Source organism: Tamandua tetradactyla, chromosome 1 (assembly GCF_023851605.1).
Source record: "Tamandua tetradactyla isolate mTamTet1 chromosome 1, mTamTet1.pri, whole genome shotgun sequence".
Classification (NCBI taxonomy): Eukaryota; Metazoa; Chordata; class Mammalia; order Pilosa; family Myrmecophagidae; genus Tamandua; species Tamandua tetradactyla.
The window spans coordinates 209,417,022-209,435,368 of record NC_135327.1 but is presented as its reverse complement, the minus strand read 5'-3'; the positions used below and the strand labels follow the sequence as shown (position 1 = coordinate 209,435,368).

The window sequence follows — 18,347 nt, the reverse complement described above, 5'->3', positions numbered from 1 at the left end:
TTTTCTCTACCTTATCAAGAGATGAGAGGAACATATGGAATAAAAATAAATAATAGGGGGAACAAATGTTAAAATAGATTTAGTTTGAAATGCTAGTGATCAATGAAAGGGATCAGTAAGGGGTATGGTCTGTAAAATTTTTTTTTCTGTTGTTACATTTTTCTGTTGTCTTTTTATTTCTTTTTCTGAATTGATGCTAGTGTTCTGGGAAATGATCATGATGATGAATATGCAACTATGTGATGATATTGTGAATTGCTGAGTGTATGTGTTGGGAATGTTTGTTTCTTGTAATTTTTTTAAATTAATCAAAACTTTAAATATATAAAAAAAATAAAAATAAACAAAATCATAAATGAGAGGGGGTCATTTCCATGGGCCCTGAAAAAATAAAACAAAAAAATCATAAGAGGATACTATGAACAATTATGTCAACAAACTAGACAACTTAGATGAAATGGACAAATTCCTAGAGACACAAAAAACACCCTACACTGACTTGAGAAGAAACAGAACATCTCAACAAACCAATCACAAGTAAAGAAATCTTCCTACAAAGAAAAGCCCAGATCCCTGGACCACATAAGTCCTGAAACCTAGTAGGACCAGCCTCTCCAGAACATCAACTAGTTCCATTGCCCTATCCCATATTATTGAAAGCTCCTTCCAACATGAAAAAGTTAAAATGGGCATAGCTCAAATACCCCTAAAGAGTGGGAGAAAGATCAAAGGTGATGGTAAAGTTATACAGAAAAGGTAGGGTTTAACAAACAAGTATGACTGCTGAATCATTATGATGATATTTTCTTTAGTGTCCTGTATCTCAGAGCAGTCAGAAGTTAAAACCTAAAATTGTGGAGCTGGAAGTCATAGCAAACTCTGAAATCTATTCTACAACTAATTGCTGCGATGTACCTTGAAATGTATTGCTTTTTGTATACATGTTATTTCTCATAAAAAGGGGGGAAAAGTCGACTGTGATATTAAATAAAAGTAATATATATTAAAAAATGAAATTGAAAAAAAAAGTTGGTAGCCTGTGTTTGTATGGACCTACTTCTGGATGTTTTATTCCATTCCATTGACTATATATCTATCTGTTACAATAATTTTGGTTATCTTACCTTTATTGTAAGTCTTTAAATTGGATAGATACAATACTAGGGGTCAATGGGGGGAAAGGGATAAGTGGTATGTGTTGTTTGGGGTTTTCTTTTTTCTTTTTATTTCTTTATCTGGAGTAATGCAAATGTTCTAAGATTGCTCTTGGTGATTAATACACAACCATGTGATGATACTGTGAACCACTGAATGCAGACTTTGGATAGACTGCATGGTGTATGAATATATCTCAATAAAATTACATTTTAACAAAAAAAAGAAAGAGAGAAAGAAAAGAAAAGCCCAAATGGCTTCACAGAGGAATTTTATTAAACATTCCAAAAAGAACTAACACCAATTCTGCTCAAACTCTTCAATAAAACTAAGGAAAAAGGAATACTACGTAACTCCTTTTATGAGGCTAACATTACTCTAATACCCAAACCAGATAAAAAAGCTACAAGAAAGGAAACCTACAAGCCAACCACCCTAGTGGATATAGACGTAAAAATTCTCAACAAAGTACAAGCAATTTGAATCCAATGACATGTTAAAAGAATTATACATCACTACCACGTGGGGTTTATATCAGGAAGGCAAGGGTGGTTCAACACAAGAAAATCAATGTAATACAGCACATTAACAAATCAAAAGGGAAAAATCACATGATCATCTCAACTGATGCTGAAAAAGCATTTGACAAAATTCAGCACCCTTTTCTGATAAAAACACTTCACAAGAGAGTAAACAAAGAAAACTTTCTCAATATGATAAAAGGCATATATGAAGAACCCACAGCCAGAATGTACTCAGTGGTGAGAGACTGAAAGCCTTTCCCCTAAGATCAGGAACAAGACAAGGATGTCCTCTGTCACCACTATTATTCAACATTGTACTAGAAGTTCTAGCTAGAGCAATCAGGCAGAAAAAAGAAATAAAAGGCATACAAATTGTAAGGAAAGAAGTAAACTTTTCATTGTTTGCAGATGACATGATTGTATACTTGGAAAATCCTGAGAAATCTATGACAAAGTTACTTGAACTAATAAATTCAGCAAAGTGGCAGGAAACAAGATTCGCAAAAATCAGCAATGTTTCTATACACAAGCAATAATCCAACTAAGGAGACAATTAAGGAAAAAATTCCATTCAAAATAGTAACTAAAAGAATTAAGTACCTAGGAATAACCTTAATCAGCGATGTGAAGGACCTGTACACAGAAAACTACAAAACATTGCTAAAAGAAATTGAATAAGATCTAAATAGGAGGAAAGATAATCCCTGCTCTTGGATAGAAAGGCTAAATGTAGCTAACATGTCAATTCTACCCAAATTGATCTACAAATTCAACATGATACCAATCAAAATTCCAACCTACCTTGAAGAATCAGAAAAGTTAGCTATCAAATTCACATGCAAAGGAAAGTAACCTTGAAGAGCTAAAAATATCCTAAAAAAGAAGTGGGAAGACTCACGCTTCTGGATTCCAAAGCTTATTTTAAAGCCACAGGGCTCAAAACAGCATGATACTGCCACAAAGATAGAAGTATTGACCAATGAAATCAAATCGAATGTTCAGAAACAGACTACCAAACCTATAGTCAAATGACTTTTGACAAGGCACCCAAATCCACTAAGTTGGGACAAAATAGTCTTTTCAATAAATAAATGGGCATGGAGAACCGGATATCAATAGCCAAAAGAAGGAAAGAGGACCCTTATCTTACACTCTACACAAAAATTCATTCAAAGTTGATCAAAGACCTAAATATAAGAACCAGAACCATAAAACTCCTAGAAGAAAATATAGGGAAACACATCCAAGACCTAGAAATAGGAGGTAGCTTCTTAAACCTTACACCCAAAGGACAAGCAACGAAAGAAAAAATAGATAAATGGGAACTTCTCAAAATCAAATGTTTCTGTGCCTCAAAGGGCTTTGTCAAAAAGGTGAAGAGGCAGCCAACTCAATAGGAGAAAATATTCAGAAACCATATATCAGATTAAGGTTTGATAAGCTGTATACATAAAGAAATCATGAAACTAAACCAGAAAAGAACAACAACCCAATTATAAAATGGGCTAAAGATAAAAGACATTCTTCTGAAAAGCAAATACAGGTGGCCAAAATACACAGGAATAAAAATTTAAATAAAATTATAAATAAACAAATAAATAAAAAGCACATGAAGAGATGTTCACCTTCATTAGCTATAAGGAAAATGCAAATCAAGACTACAATGAGATATCACCTCACACCTACAAGAATGGCTGCTATTAAATAGGAAACTACAAATGTTGGAGAGGAAATGGAGAAATCGGAACACTTATTCACTGCTAGTGGAAATATATAATGGCACAGCCGCTGTGGAATAAAGTTTGGCAGTTCCTTAGAAAACTAAATATCAAGTTCCCTTATAACCTAGAAATATCACTATTCGGCATATACCTAGAAAGTTGAAAGCAGTGAAACAAACATTTGCTCACTGATGTTCATAATAGCATTATTCCCAACTGCCAAAAGATGGAAATAATCCAAGTGCCCATCAACAGATGAGAATAAACAAAATGTAGTGTATACATATGATGGAATATTACACAGAAGAGGTTCCTGAAACATATGACAACATGGATGATACCTTGAGGACATACTACTGAGTGAAATAAGCCAGAAAAAGGATAGACATTGTATGGTTGCACTTTTATAACCTTGGTAAAGGTAAAATCAGAGGCTTATAATTTAGAATATAGGGGATCTAGAGTTACACAGAAGTTAGAGATGGATGAATGGCAAGCTAATGAAGTTGAACTCAAGTGTAAGGAAATGGGTAGAAGTGAAGGCAGTTCATTAGTGGGTTTATTAGTAATACTGCCATACTGAAGATGAGCATGACTGTATCCCACTGATGAACTCTACAAATTTAAGTTCTTGTATGAACTACTTCAAAAGTATAAATCTTGTACAAGGAGTCAATAATAGAGGAATACAGGGGAGAAAACTACTATTGCATGCTATAGCCTATAGTTAACAGGAAGACATAAACAGTACTACAGAAATAACAGGGGTAAATAATTGAGGGGGGAACAACAGTAAAGGGAAGTTTGGATGTTATTTTTGGTGAAGGTTTGTTTGTTATTTTTCTCTTTAGTGCAATGAAACTTGTCTAAAATTGATGACTGTACAACTAAGCAAGGATAATGTTAGACATAGATTGTTTTCTTTGGGTGTTATCCATGATGTCCAATGGATGGAAGTGGTTGAAGGAAACACTGACTAAAATCAGAATGGTGAACTGTGGTGCATACAATATTGTACGGCAAAAGACAGGAATGAAGGGGAATGTGAGGGTAGTACAGTGGTAGAATTCCCGCCTGCCATGTAGGAGACCCGGGTTCAATTCCCAGCCCATGCACTCCCCAAAAACAAGTGAACAAGCAAATGAAAACAACCAAACAAAAACAAAAATTCAACAAATGGTGCTGCAATAAAAGGATACACTCGCATAGAAAAAGAATGAAATCTGACCCCTGATAAACAGCATACAAAGAAAGAAAAAAAAAAAGAAAGGGATGAAGTCGGGAGGCATGCAACATGGTGAATAAACCTTGGAGACATTATATGGTGCAAAATAAGCCAGAAACAAAGGAACAAATATTGTTATGGTCTCTTTTAGAAAGTACTTAAAAGAAAACTGGAGCCTAGATTATAAACTCTTATAACAGTCACATTTAATCCAGGGCTGTAATGGTTATTTTTAGATTCTGAGATGCTGTGCTATATATATATATATTCCCAACGAACTTTGGGTATCTATGTGACACCTAAGAGTTGGAGTTCTACAGCTCTGAAAGTCAGCCCTGCTACATGTAACAACTGCTAAAGAAAACGAAGAGATCAGAATTCAATTAGAGATAAGACTAAAGTCAATCTGTTCAGGACTAAGGAAAAGTAGAGTACAAGTTAAAGGACAATATTGTCTTTATTTTATAACTTTACCTACTGTATGAGATCAAAGGAAGAGAGGTTTATTTTGTCCAAAACATAAATTTTCTCTAGCACATAATCTAACTCAACCTATCTGGATAGCTCATTTAAAGAACCCAAACACATGGAGCCCAGAATAGGAATGAGGGTTTATAAATCTGGATAGCTTAATGTAATACCCAAATATACCCTAGAGCATGTTGGGCAAGTATTTTAAAGTACTGGAAACTGTTAAACTTTCTAGCTGGGGAAACCCCTGATACCATCTCAAACATTAGGGACTCCCAAATCAATAGGCCAAGCCCTTGATCTTGAAGCTTGCTCTTATAAAACCTAATTCTGTGGTGGAGAAGCTAAGTCTACCTATAGCTATACCTAAGAGTTCCTTCCAGAAAAACTCTTTTGTTGCTCAGATGTAGAATCTCTCTCTCTAAGCCCAACTCTACAAGTAAAATCATTACCCTCCCTTCTACATGAGACATGGCTCTCAGGGATGAGCCTGGCCCTGGCACCGTGAGACCAACAATGCCTTCCTGACCAAAATGGGGAGGAAATTAAGGTAACAAAAGAAGGTATCTAAGAGAGTTCAAATACAGTCAAGAGGCTATTCTGGAGACTACTCTTACACAAACTTCAACTAGATATCACTAATTATAAGGGCTTGCCAAACCCCAACAAAAACCATTCCTGTTAACTCTAAAGAACACCTAGGGCTCTCTCCAAGATTCTACAGAAGTTTCACATGCTAAGATTACTTTCCAGAAACCTGCAACTTCCAGATGGTTCCTAGACCAAATAAGTCCTGAAAACCAGAGGGGCCAGCCTCTCTAAAACCAACTAGTTCTATCCCCTTATACCATACTGTCAACACCCTTTTCCATGAAAAAGTTAGAATGGGCATGGCCCCAACACAACTAAAGACTGGAGAAGGTTCAAAGGAGGAGGAGGATTTATAACAGAGAAGATAGGATTTTAAAAATGTGTATGACTGTGAACTATCATATTGATATTTCTTTTAGTCTCCAGTATCTTGGAACAGCTAGAAGGAAAAACCTCAAATTGTGGAATTGTAACCCCTACCAAACTTTGAAATTTTGTTCTATAACTACTTGTTACAATGCACTTCAAATTTGGTTGCTTTTAAGTCAGATTTCACAGTGGGAAATATTAAATACATAAATAAATATTGTAAAGGCAGAACTAAAGCACTGCTGGGTACTCATACAAAAGGATGAATTTTTTTAGTTTTAGTGACTAATCCATCATACTTTCGCTTCAAAGGATTTCAATCAGTTGACAAGTAATTCTGTTTTCAATAAGATAATTGTTTGATTTTTCTCTAGTTTAAATGTGTCAAAATTTACCAGCAGATGCAGTTCCCAGCACCACTGGCTGTGTTCTTGCAACACTCACATCCCAGATTCCATCCCTGTGACCAATATACTCCTTCACAAGCTGGCAGATTGCCCTTGATGTTGTAGTCTTAAAGCTGGAAACAATCTAAAATAGCAAAGGGAATGAAGTGAGTATTTTAAGCTTAAAAGTGCAACAAGGAAAAAATGTCTTAAAAAATCCATAAATCAGGAACAGAATTTTAAACATTAAAGAACACAGCACTGTGCTAGATATTACAATGGTCCTCATACAAAGTTTTGAGAAGACTTCCCCTTACTTCACAGCTTGATATTATTCATATAAACAATGTATTAGAAAGTTTATTTAGACATTTTAAGTCACTCTTTCATAAACCATGAAATCATCACACAAAATTTCCAAAATTCTAAAAAAAAAAAAAAAAAACAGCATAGTAGCTAGCTAGCCAGTCAGACTTGAGTCAGGAAGCTATTCCCCAAACTGTTAACAATAGGCGTTTTTATTATGGGGAGGGAGGAGGTCTCCATTTTTTCTGTATTTGGTAATTTACAACAACCACATATTATGGAGAGAAAACATAATGGGGTTGGGAATTTAAAAGACGACACTTCTAACAAATGAACAGGTTTGTTTAAAAATCATTTATTGAGCACTTGACAGGTGCCAAGCAATGCACTAGCTGCAGAAAACACAAAGAATAAAACACAGGTTCCTTGCCTTTAAGCAGCTTACAGTCTAACAGAAGACAGACATGAAAACAATACAGACAAAATGGTGCATGTAAGTATTGTCTCATATAACGATATACACAACAAACAACCCTGATTTTCTCTTATAAGAAAAATATAAGGAAGGAAGAAACTAAATGCTAATATTTCTTTAGAGTTTTGTCTTCAGATGTTGTTCTCAGATCAAAGAATGAGTTTTAGCTTTTAAGTAAACAAGAATATAGATTATTAAGAACAGTTCAGAATGTAACAGTAAAATCAAGTGTAAAAGAAAAATGGGTGATATTATACAGCTTATTTTAAAAACTGACTAAGCAAAGCCCTGAAAATTTACCTAGATACATTCTTACTATAAACACATTAAAATTCAATCCACTGTCTGTTCCACCAACTCAAACATGTGCATTTTAATGACTCCCCTGATACAGAAAAAGACTAAACGACATGGTTGGTGAAGAGATGACTTTCACTGATAATATAAAATGGTTCCATTTGACTTGGTTTAAATTTAAAGAAGAATTACAAAAGGACTTGTTCAACCCCAAACCCATCATCCTTTTTTTTTTTTGAAACTAATATATATATCCTATTCAACCCAGCAAAATTATCCTTCCAAAATGTGAAGAAGTGTTTTTGCTGGCATAAAGTGTCATTCAGACGTTAAATGATATTTTTATGAGGAAGTGAAATTAAAGAGCATGCAAAACTTTCTCCCATAGTAAGTTAATTTCATTTTCTAAGCCGCTCACCATTCTAATAAAAAAAAAAAAAAAAACTAAGTATAGCCAAATTCTTTACCTCTTCTATTTGTACAATAAGAACATTCAATCCAACCACATTTTTGGTTGCATTTTGGAAGCAGAGAAGATATTGCATTGTCTGTGGATATTACGACTATTCACTCATAATGTTGTCTCAAAAATGTCTATTACACTCTGACCACCTATTAACTTAAACTCTTTGTTCTTAAAAACGTGGACTTTGTAAAATTACAGAGGCTCAATGAAACAGACCGAATTACTTAAAGGAAATGTTCGTGACAGAAAAGCAATAGAATGAAATAAATTGACGTTTATGCCTGTCATCCTAATTTATTTAACTATGATACAATATAAAATATTTTTTAAATCAGAAAGGGTTTTTTCCACAAGGAAATTAGATGTTTACTTAATAAAAAAAATCACTTTGTGAACATTTTTACAAATTCCTTTAAAGTGGTTTGCATGTTACACTCTCCTTCTCATAAGGCATTAGAAATATACTATTAGACTTAAGGAGAGAAACCACTTCTAGGGTTACTTAATGCACTTTTTTTTTTCCACTTTCTCACCAAACATGCTATTTGCCTTCAATGGCTCTGAGTCAGAGGAGAGCAAGTACTGATTCTAGACTGTACTATTTTTCTTGTACCCTTACTTAGCTTTAACACCAAAATTTCATACTGTAGTAGAAATCAGAATATAATCTCTAATAGAATTATTTCAATTTTCAAATACTGCCTTGTATTTTCCTTATTATTCTTTAAGATGGGTAAACACAGTGTGCAAAATGCTAAAAAGATAATTAGAAATATGTTCCTTATAAGATTAAATGAATTTCCATAGCTAAAATGCCTAGGGCTTTAAATATCTCCAATAATTTTTTATAAAAACAAAGTATTCTTGTACATACCCTAACCTTTTCCTAAACTTAATTTTTTATTGCTCATGATAAGGGATAATTTGATATAATAATTTCTTCCTCTACTTCCAAAATAATCAGAAACTTTGAAATTTGGAAGTCTAAAATCATACATTACATATGCAGCTGTAGCTACCAGAATAAACAATACATCAGAAGAAGTTAAATGAGGAAAAACATAATCTCACACTTCAGTTTGAACAAAAAGTTTAGTTTTAATTTATTTAAAATGTGAAAATTAATAATCATAAGCTAAATGACATTACATGATAAAAAAGCTAATTAGCAACTTACATTCTAGAGGTTACCAAAGGAAACAGTAGAAAATGCCAGTAATAATCAGATATTTGTAATAACAAAGAATTACCAAAGACTTTCAAATAAGCAGAAATAACAAGATAATTTGCTCTACTAATCAATTGCAGTTATTCTTTCTGTGGATGTCTTGCTAAATAACCTTAGCTCATGGGAAGAAGCTGGAAAAAGCTAACAATAACTATGCATCACAGCAAACTCACCACAAATCTTGAATATTTTTTGGTTTAATGAAAGGAATGTACATTCATTAAAATTAGATCATTTATCTTTTGTACAGAGCAAATACTTGAAAGTAGAGTATTTTGATCACCTCAAAATATTACTTCTTAATGGCAGTTCATAAATTCATTTCCAAACACTTAAATCCTTGCCACTTAAAAAGGTAAAAACAAGAAACTTTAGGAGAAAGCAAAATACCACAGATGTCCCTGTTTGCCTAAGAGACAGACCACTTGATAATTAAGGAAAAGAAGACAATGAACTAAAATGTAACTATAACTATAGCTCAGTAGGTAATTGTCATTGTTTTATACAATGAAAAAGTCTTTACGCATCAAGCCAATTAACAACAGAAAATATATTTTCCCTCTAAAGACAATTATTTTTACTAACACAATGTATTAATCTCAATAAATATTAGGGCAGGTTAGTGTGTAAGTGTCTACGTATTTTGGGCATTTAACATATCTATGTTATTCCTTTTAAAAATTATATTTGTCTTAAAACAAGATATTCATCTTTTTCTGTTACATATATCTAATTGAAAAATATGCAATTTAAAGTACACATCTACACATTTTAAATACCACATGATTGGTTCAAGAGTAAATACTGATGTGGAACCAAGAGTTAGTGTCTTGCATACCTTGCTAGTAGAAGCTTTATATGTGGTCTTTAATTTCTGAGAAAGCTGACTGGTACTATGACTGGCTGTAGAGACAAAGAATTGACAATCAAATACAATCATCCAATCTAATTACCACAGAATGAACTTGATATATCATATCCAATCTCTCATATTTTACACAGGAAGAAAATAAACCCAGAAAAATACAAATGTCCAAGGTGATAAGTAGAAAATGGCAGACTTGGAAGATGAACCCATGCTTCCTTGCTCTTTTATCTTCCACACCTATACCTGAATTAAGTATTTCAAATTTTGCTGATTACAAAAATGAATCAGCATCCTTCAATAAATTATAAATTTTCACAATACATAATTAGTGAGACACTTCTTTTAAGAACATCCAACTTTACCTTTTGTTTTGAGTTGGCCTTTACTCAGTTCTGCCCCATCAATTGCTTGTCCTTCAGCAGCTAATCGTTCATTTAGAGTATCGATTTCTCTACGCACTAGGAATAAAAGAAAATTTTTCAAAAACGTAAAATATGCACTTTCTAGTTTAAATGCATTCCCCACTTCCAAAGCTTGAACATGTAAAAATGTTAAATATTAATGTTGTCTAAACAAAGATATGAATTATATTCTAATAAAGAAGATCAAAGTTAATAGCGTTCTAAAAAATCAATCCCTAACAAGAACAAAAAAAAGACAAATTCAATTTCAGACTACATTCTAACTTGAAATATAAGAAAGAGAATAAACAAAGCAACATTTATCATTTTTTTTAAATACAAGAAAATGAGAAAAGAGTAAGATACTGTTCCAAGATATTTCAGAAATAAAATCTCAAAAGCTCTTCCTACCCTGTGCAAGATATGCATGCTATCAAGGTTCTCAAGCAGGGATCCTGCATTTCAATAATTAGTTTCCTTTGTATCTTATTCCATGCGTTTAAAAACATTATTCTGATACTGTCTGAAATTCAATAAAGTATTATTTACAATTTAGCTGAGAATACTGAAACTGGAGAAAAAGACACAATAATAGGATTGTTATTATTATGCACTACCAGTGCATGATGCCATAAGCACTAAGTAAAGATTAGATATAATAAAGAATAAAAATTCAAGAAAAGTTCTGAAAAATCAGTAAGAATTACAGACTTACAGGGAAAAAAAAGAAGGATAAAAAGGAAGGACATGAGGTATAAAGAACAAAGACACTGGGAAGGAAAATTAAATTAACAACATTGATGGCTTTCTATGCATCAGGCCCTAAGTAATGGGCCTCTAAAATCAATGTTGTAACCCATATTGTAGAGATTAGGAAAGAGAGACCCAGAAAGGTTAGGTAACTAGTCCAAAGACACCGAAGTTAATGAAGTGATGAACCTGGGACCTGACCTGCATACTTATCCAGCTCTAAAGCCTATATAACTGCCATGTAACCTCCCAACTACTGTACGAGATAAGATCTATTCAGAGTATAATGAGAAGATTGGTCTGGTAGGGTCTGAATAAAAGAACAGAATGACATAAGGTTAGACAAAGTGGTCAAGAGGAAAAGGCTCTAATTATTATCTACCCTAAGCAGTCCTGATATTTTACAAGCAACAGAAAGCTAACAAAACTTTTAAGAAACTAATAGCGTAAACCCAAACCTCTAGCACCAGTAATTTTTAATTGAACAATCTGCACAAATCCATAAAAATACTGCTTTACTGCTTAAGATCACAACAGAAACATAGTGACACCCTTCAGTTGTTAAAACTCTGATACTTAAAAAAAAAAAAAAAAGCTTAAAATTAAATGCACAACATTGTACCTAATTTTTATTTTATATAATGCTGGGAAAATTTTCTGTAAATTTTCAAGGTGGATTTACGAGAAGGAGAATCCAACATTAAAACATCAAAATTGTCAAACAGAAAAGATTAAATAACAAAGGATTACATTCATTTCACTATTCCATCCATCCACACCACTTTATTAATAATGCAAATATTTATTAGTTTTTTTAGAATCAACTTCTAGATATCGCACAAAAGACTTAATTATCATTACATTTGCATAATGTAAATATTATGAACACAAATCTAAAAAAATAATTAACAAATTGGAATGTAATGAAGTAGTGAGAAGGATAAAGAAGAATGTGGTCATTTCCTAATACTTCATAGCAAAGCATTAATACATATGGCCTAAACTTGACAAATATAAAAATAGATCATTTAAATTTATAGAAATAATCACCAGAAAAATCAGAGGCAAAAACCGCAGAAAATATTTTCCTTTGAAATACGGGGTATGGGGTTGGTGGGTAGGGATAATAGGAAAGAGATTTTTCTTTCTATACAGTTTGGGTAGGGATGATAGGAGTGAGATTTTTCTTTCTATACAGTTTGATTTTTCTTTCTATACAGTTCGAATTTTCTATACAGTTCTTTCTATTCATTTATCCTAAACTCCTATTTTACATCTTTACATAACTTACTTCTTTACTTAAAGAAATTACTTCTAAAATAATAAAAAACTAAAAGGCTTCATCAATTCAAAATCCTATTAATCTTTAATTAACAGGTTAAACAGGTAATACACACATTTTAAGAAATTTTCAAATTATGGTATCTTATAAAGAAAAGCATAAATCAAAGTTTTCTCAATTTGTAGTATAATTGGTACAGGAAAAATTGTAAGATGCATTCATTGTTCATAAACTCATTATTTGGATTGGTAGACGTGATAGGAAAAATAATGCTCCACTTCACAAAGATGCTCATATTCTAAGCCCCAGAATCTGTGATATGCCACCTTATATGGCAAGAGGAACTTTGCAAGTATTTTTAAAGTTCAGGCTCTAGAACTGGGGAGGTTATCCTGGATAAACAGGTGGCCAAATCCAATCACATGTCCTTATAAGTGGAAGAGGAATGTAGAAGAGTGGGCTTCAGAAATCCAACAGGAAAAGGATTTCACCCAACAATGCTGGCTTTGAAGATGCAGGAAGGGGGCTATGAGTAAGGAATGAGGTAGTTATCTAGAAGGCAGAATGGCCCTCATCTTACTGCCAGCAAAAATACAGGGACCTACAATCACAAGGAAATCGAATTCTGCTAACAATTCGCAAAATGGATACTCCCCTAATGTCTCCAGAAAGGAGCACAGCTCTACCAATACATGATTTTAGTTTGGTAAGACCTGTACCAGACTTCTGACCTAGAGAATTGTATGATAATAAATTTGTGTTATTAGGTTTGTTATGGCAGACCAGAAAACTAATACAGTAGGTGAATATCTACCCATAAATTTGACTTTCAAAGAGATCTATGGGTAAGTGAAAAGTTATAAGATTATATTAAGATAGGTGATACTCACATTCTAAGTTTTCAATATAAAGGTTTTCAAATTCTCTTTCTATTTGACCAAATAGTTCCAGAAGTGTACTACGAACCGAGGAAGGCAGTTTAGAATCCTATAGAAAAGGAAGATTATGTTTTAAATAAATAGATAGAGGGAGAGATAACTCAAATACTAAGCACAACCATACTTTTTTCGAAAGTGAATTTTTATTCTAAACTCTTATTTTACATCTTTACATAATTTATTTCTTACTTAAGGAATTTAAAGTTTCAAATTTCTACAGAGGAAACTGTAATTGAATTTCACAATTGGTTACTTTACACAATATGGCATTTAAGAACAAGTACTTCTTCAAAATAACATTTTTCCTTTTACAAGGGAGGAAATATACCCACTGTATTCAAAAAAAGTTCAAATTTGTAGAAAAGGCAGTTCTCATAAATGAAACTGCATTATGAAAAGCCTCCATAGGGTACACAGGAGGTTCAGTAATAGAATGCTCACCTTCCATGCAGAAGATCTGGGTTCAATTCCCAAACCATGTACCCCCCTCCAAAAAAAAAAAAAAGCCTTAAAATTCTGTATTATACACTATTATAAATGTATTTTAATATGTAGAAATTGTGCCTTTATAGTGGTCTCGTTATGTTTCACTGTGCTTCAAGCAAAATAATCTGGCTATTTCTTGTACACTATTTTTAATACCTAAAACACTGAGCTGTAAAATAGGAGAAAAAGAAAAATCTTACCTAATAAGATCAAAATCTCTACTAGATAAAAATGAAAACATTTAAGCACCCCAATTGTGACATATAATTCCTCCCTACATGCCTTTGCTGTCTCACACCTCGAGTCTCTCTGTTTACAGCCAAGGAGTTTAGGGAGGAAGCAACATCTCAGCTGAATGTTTAAATATGGGCAAATGAGTTAGCAGTATCCTAGGTACTAAATATGTTCACAAACATTTCCTTTTCTTAGACAATGCTAATAAATAGCAGACAATTTGATATAGAGTTTCTTTCTACTTTAATTTGAGGATGTGGCTATATAATATATTTTGTGTCCCCTTGTGCTAGTTTGAAACCGTTATGTACCCCAGAAAAGGCGTGTTCTTCTAGTCCAATCTTGTGGGGGCAGACCTATTGGGACCTTTTGGTTAGCTGGAAATGTGACCTTGCCTATTCAACATGAGTCTTAATCCTTTTAGTGGAGCCCTGTGTGAAAAGGATAAAAGTCAGAAAAACTAGTGCTCAGAGCCAACACAGAAAGCAGGGAGATGAAACGAAGACACAGATATTTTGAGATGTAGAAGGAAAAACTCCAGGAGACTCCAGAAGCTGAGAGAGCCATATGAAACGAGAAAGGGAAAGAAGGACAGAAGATGTCCTCATGTGCCTTCCCATGTGACAGAGAAAACCCAGATGTGATCAGCCTTTCTTGAGTGAAGGTATCCTCTTGTGGTGCCTTATGTAGACAGTCTCATGGCCTTAGAACTGTGAATTTGTAACCTAATAAATCCCCTTTGTAAAATCCAATGCATTTCTGGTATATTGCATTCCAGCCACATTAGCAAACTGAAAAAACCCTTTCCAGTATTTAGAATAATTTTCAAGTGAAATTCTCAACAAATACTACTAAAATAATATTTCAATACTTAACTGCTGTTGTGTAATTTTCTCAGTGACTTATAATTTATATATAGCACAAACTTCTTGATGTTTAATGAGTCTAATTAAAATAAAAGGACACAATGCTTATTATAAATCCTAAGATTAGCTTTTTAGGAAGATAAAAATGATCTCTAACGATATAAGGGTTTTAGCAATGTGAGTTTTAAATTAATCACAGAACTCTTAAATTTCAGGCACTTAAAAAAAAGTATATGAAACCACAGGTTTAAAATTTGAACCTGGTAGTAATCAGTAAAATACAGCCTCTCCCAACTTCCCTCTAAAATACCAACGAGGAAAAGAAAATGAAAACTTAAACAATGAAAATTAAATTCAACCTTTATGGGAGGAAATTTCAATAACTACAAAATGTGAGAACTGAACCAAGAATCATATTTAACATACACTCTGCCCAGCCTTGTGGTCTCTGCATATCTTATTCCCTCTTTATGGAACATTTTTCCCCCACCTCATCTGGTTAATTCCTCCTCATACTTCTGTACTCAGCTCAAACGTCACTTCCTTAAGGAAGTACTTCTGACACCCTATGCAATAGACCAAATCTCCTCTTACATATATAACTTCCTTCTCTCCTATACCCATAATCATTTAAGATCCCAATTATTCAGCATCTAAAATACTTTATTTACTTGAGTATTATATGCACCTCAATATTAAAAGTAACTGTCATGGAAACAAAACTGAGATGTCAGCAAAAAATCTCAATTTTATAAAGATCATCAAAAAAGTAAAGTGAAATGAGAACTTTCCCACTTGAAGGCAAGTTGAACAAAAGAGGAAAAATCCTTATAAAATTCATTTTCAACCTTTACTAATAGTACTATTTGTGATGTCATTAAATTTCACAAATCCTGAAATGGTAGGAGCTAAGCTTTCAGTACCTCTGAAGAAAATTTATTTCAAAAGAGCTACTATGAATTCAGTAAATCTTCTAAATATATATGCATTTAATTACTTCTGCATTTTCACACATCTAAAAAACTGCAGTAGAATCCACGGGTAGTTCAGTGGTTAGAATGCCTGCCTTTCACACGGGAGACCCAGGTTCGATTCCCGGACAATGCACCCAAAATAAAAGGCAATGGATCCCATTTCCAACGGGAAAAAAAAAGAACTGTGTAAAAAACTACAGTACATAAATACAGGTAACATTTTTTTCATGCTACAATCAATACTTTGCAACAACAGACTTCTCATCCCTGCATTAATCACTGTTTTCTAAAATACTTCATAAAATAAAGATTTATGAATCAAAAATATAAAATTAAACCTACCATAACATCTCATTCATATTAATCTTTGCTTTCTTTTACAATACTCCCCAACAATTGAAAGAATATTCTTATATACTTTTGTCTATAAAATTATTATGCCTAATATTCAATTCAATATTGGTAAACAACCATTCTTTACTCCTAAATCCTTCCACTTATACCTACCATGCCAACTTCTTGCACCAAAACACTATCATTATCTTCTTCCTCCTGCTGCTGAACTAGTGAGAGCCACTGTTTCACTGGTCACTCACAGAAGTACACTGACTGGTCCAAACGCAAATAATTGTACCCATTCAACATATAAGCACTGTCAAGGGAATGTTGAAGACACAAAGTGGAGTGTCGTAAGAAAGGTACAGCTATCAGGTTGTTTAGCTTGATAGAATTTTGAATTACCTGTATAAAGGGCCCTATGAAGTACAACTATCTACTCGTATTACATCACAATAGAGGACTGGCATTCAGGAAGGCCAAGAAAATAAGAACAAATACCTTATAGGGAAGTTAACTCTAGAATATGCTTGCAAAGAAGGCTGGTGAATTCTTATTACTAGAAAGTTAAGTAAATCTAAATTTTTTTAAAAACTTTAATGTTAGATGGTTACCTGCATTGTCCAATATGGTAGCCAATAGCTGTGTTTGACTATTTAAATTTAAATGTAAATGAACTTTTGTGTTGTGAGTGAAAATTTTTAACAATTAAATTTTCAGTTCCTCAGTCACACTAGCCACATTTCAAGTGCTTAATAGCCACATATGGCTAGTGGCTACCATATCAGATAATGCATACACAGAACACTTCCATCAACACAGAAGTTCTATTGGTCATCTCTGGTTTACACAATCACTTTCCTAAGAATATCAAAGATATTTTGGAGGCTCCTCAAAGTCTATGATTTTTATTTCCAATATTAAACTAAAATGAATTACTTTTTATAGAGTAGAACCAAGTATTTATTTATTCTTCTTTCAATATATAATAATTGAATTCTAATTCATTATCTACTTTGTGACAGGGAACCATATAAGGTTCTGAAGTATATACTACTGCCCTTGTAGACATTCCATCTTACAAGTCCCCAGAGATAAAAGCCCCTAACATAAATTTATCCTTATGATTATAACAAGATCTAACACAAATACGATCCAATTTCTCAAATTTAAGTCTTATTTTCCTGTAATATTATGGTTTATGAATTAGTTTCAAGAGGGGGTAAAATGGCTATAAATGTAAAATATATATACAGATATTAGTTACATCTGTAATTTATTTTGGCATAAAAGAGTTTTGTTTAGGCTTCACAACAGTATTTAAACGTTCTAACACATTGTCATCATCTATAAAGATATTCACTAAGAAAGGCATAAGCAAAACTTATTTTATCAATAAAATACTAGTTTATTTAATGAAGGAAACATCAATTATCAGAAAGATACATAACACAATTTTTAAAAAAAGCAGATGACATACTCACTGCAGCAAGGACAAGGATAGAGCCAAGTAAAGTTACTACAAGACTGATTCTAAAAACTCTTCGGAGAACAGGAAGAAATAATTGTTTATGACTCTCTTAAGACTAACACAAACAGAAAAACTAAAATTTTACTCTGTCAATTAGCAAACTAATCCAAATTGACACACCGATCTTTTTTTTTTGTAACTAAGCATTATAAACAGAGGTTAGTCTAAGAATATAATTTCATCTCTGTGTATGTTATTGTATTAGACAGCAATTTTAATGTCTTTTTTTCTTGGTTTGCGATTTTAGTTATTATTGTTTGTGGTACATTGAATTATATACTCTAATATACACAAATTCTTAATCCTCATTCCTGTGGTTATGAATTTATTTTAAATAGGATTTCTTGGAAATGCTATTTTTAGTTAAGATGTAGCCCAGCTCTTTTGAAAGAGGGTAAGCCTTAATCTGGATTATTCTAGGCTTTATAAAGAGAATCAGGAAGTCGAAGAAGCAAAAAAGGGAAGGA

At 32.9% G+C, this 18,347-nt stretch overlaps 1 protein-coding gene across 5 annotated transcripts in view; it reads right to left on the bottom strand.

Moving 5' to 3' along the window:
* Positions 1-18,347, bottom strand: part of WDR37 (WD repeat domain 37) — a 127,395-nt gene that overhangs the window by 67,559 nt on the left and 41,489 nt on the right. For 4 of the 5 annotated variants that reach the window (XM_077151880.1, XM_077151883.1, XM_077151881.1 and 1 more), the window contains 4 exons: positions 13,406-13,502; positions 10,445-10,540; positions 10,053-10,117; positions 6,452-6,587 (listed from right to left, as the gene is read on the bottom strand). In XM_077151880.1, coding sequence (XP_077007995.1) covers positions 6,452-6,587; positions 10,053-10,117; positions 10,445-10,540; positions 13,406-13,502 — 394 coding nt within the window. Of the gene's footprint in view, positions 1-6,451; positions 6,588-10,052; positions 10,118-10,444; positions 10,541-13,405; positions 13,503-16,520; positions 17,026-18,347 lie in introns of those variants that run through there. The other variant, XM_077151885.1, reaches the window with a different exon arrangement.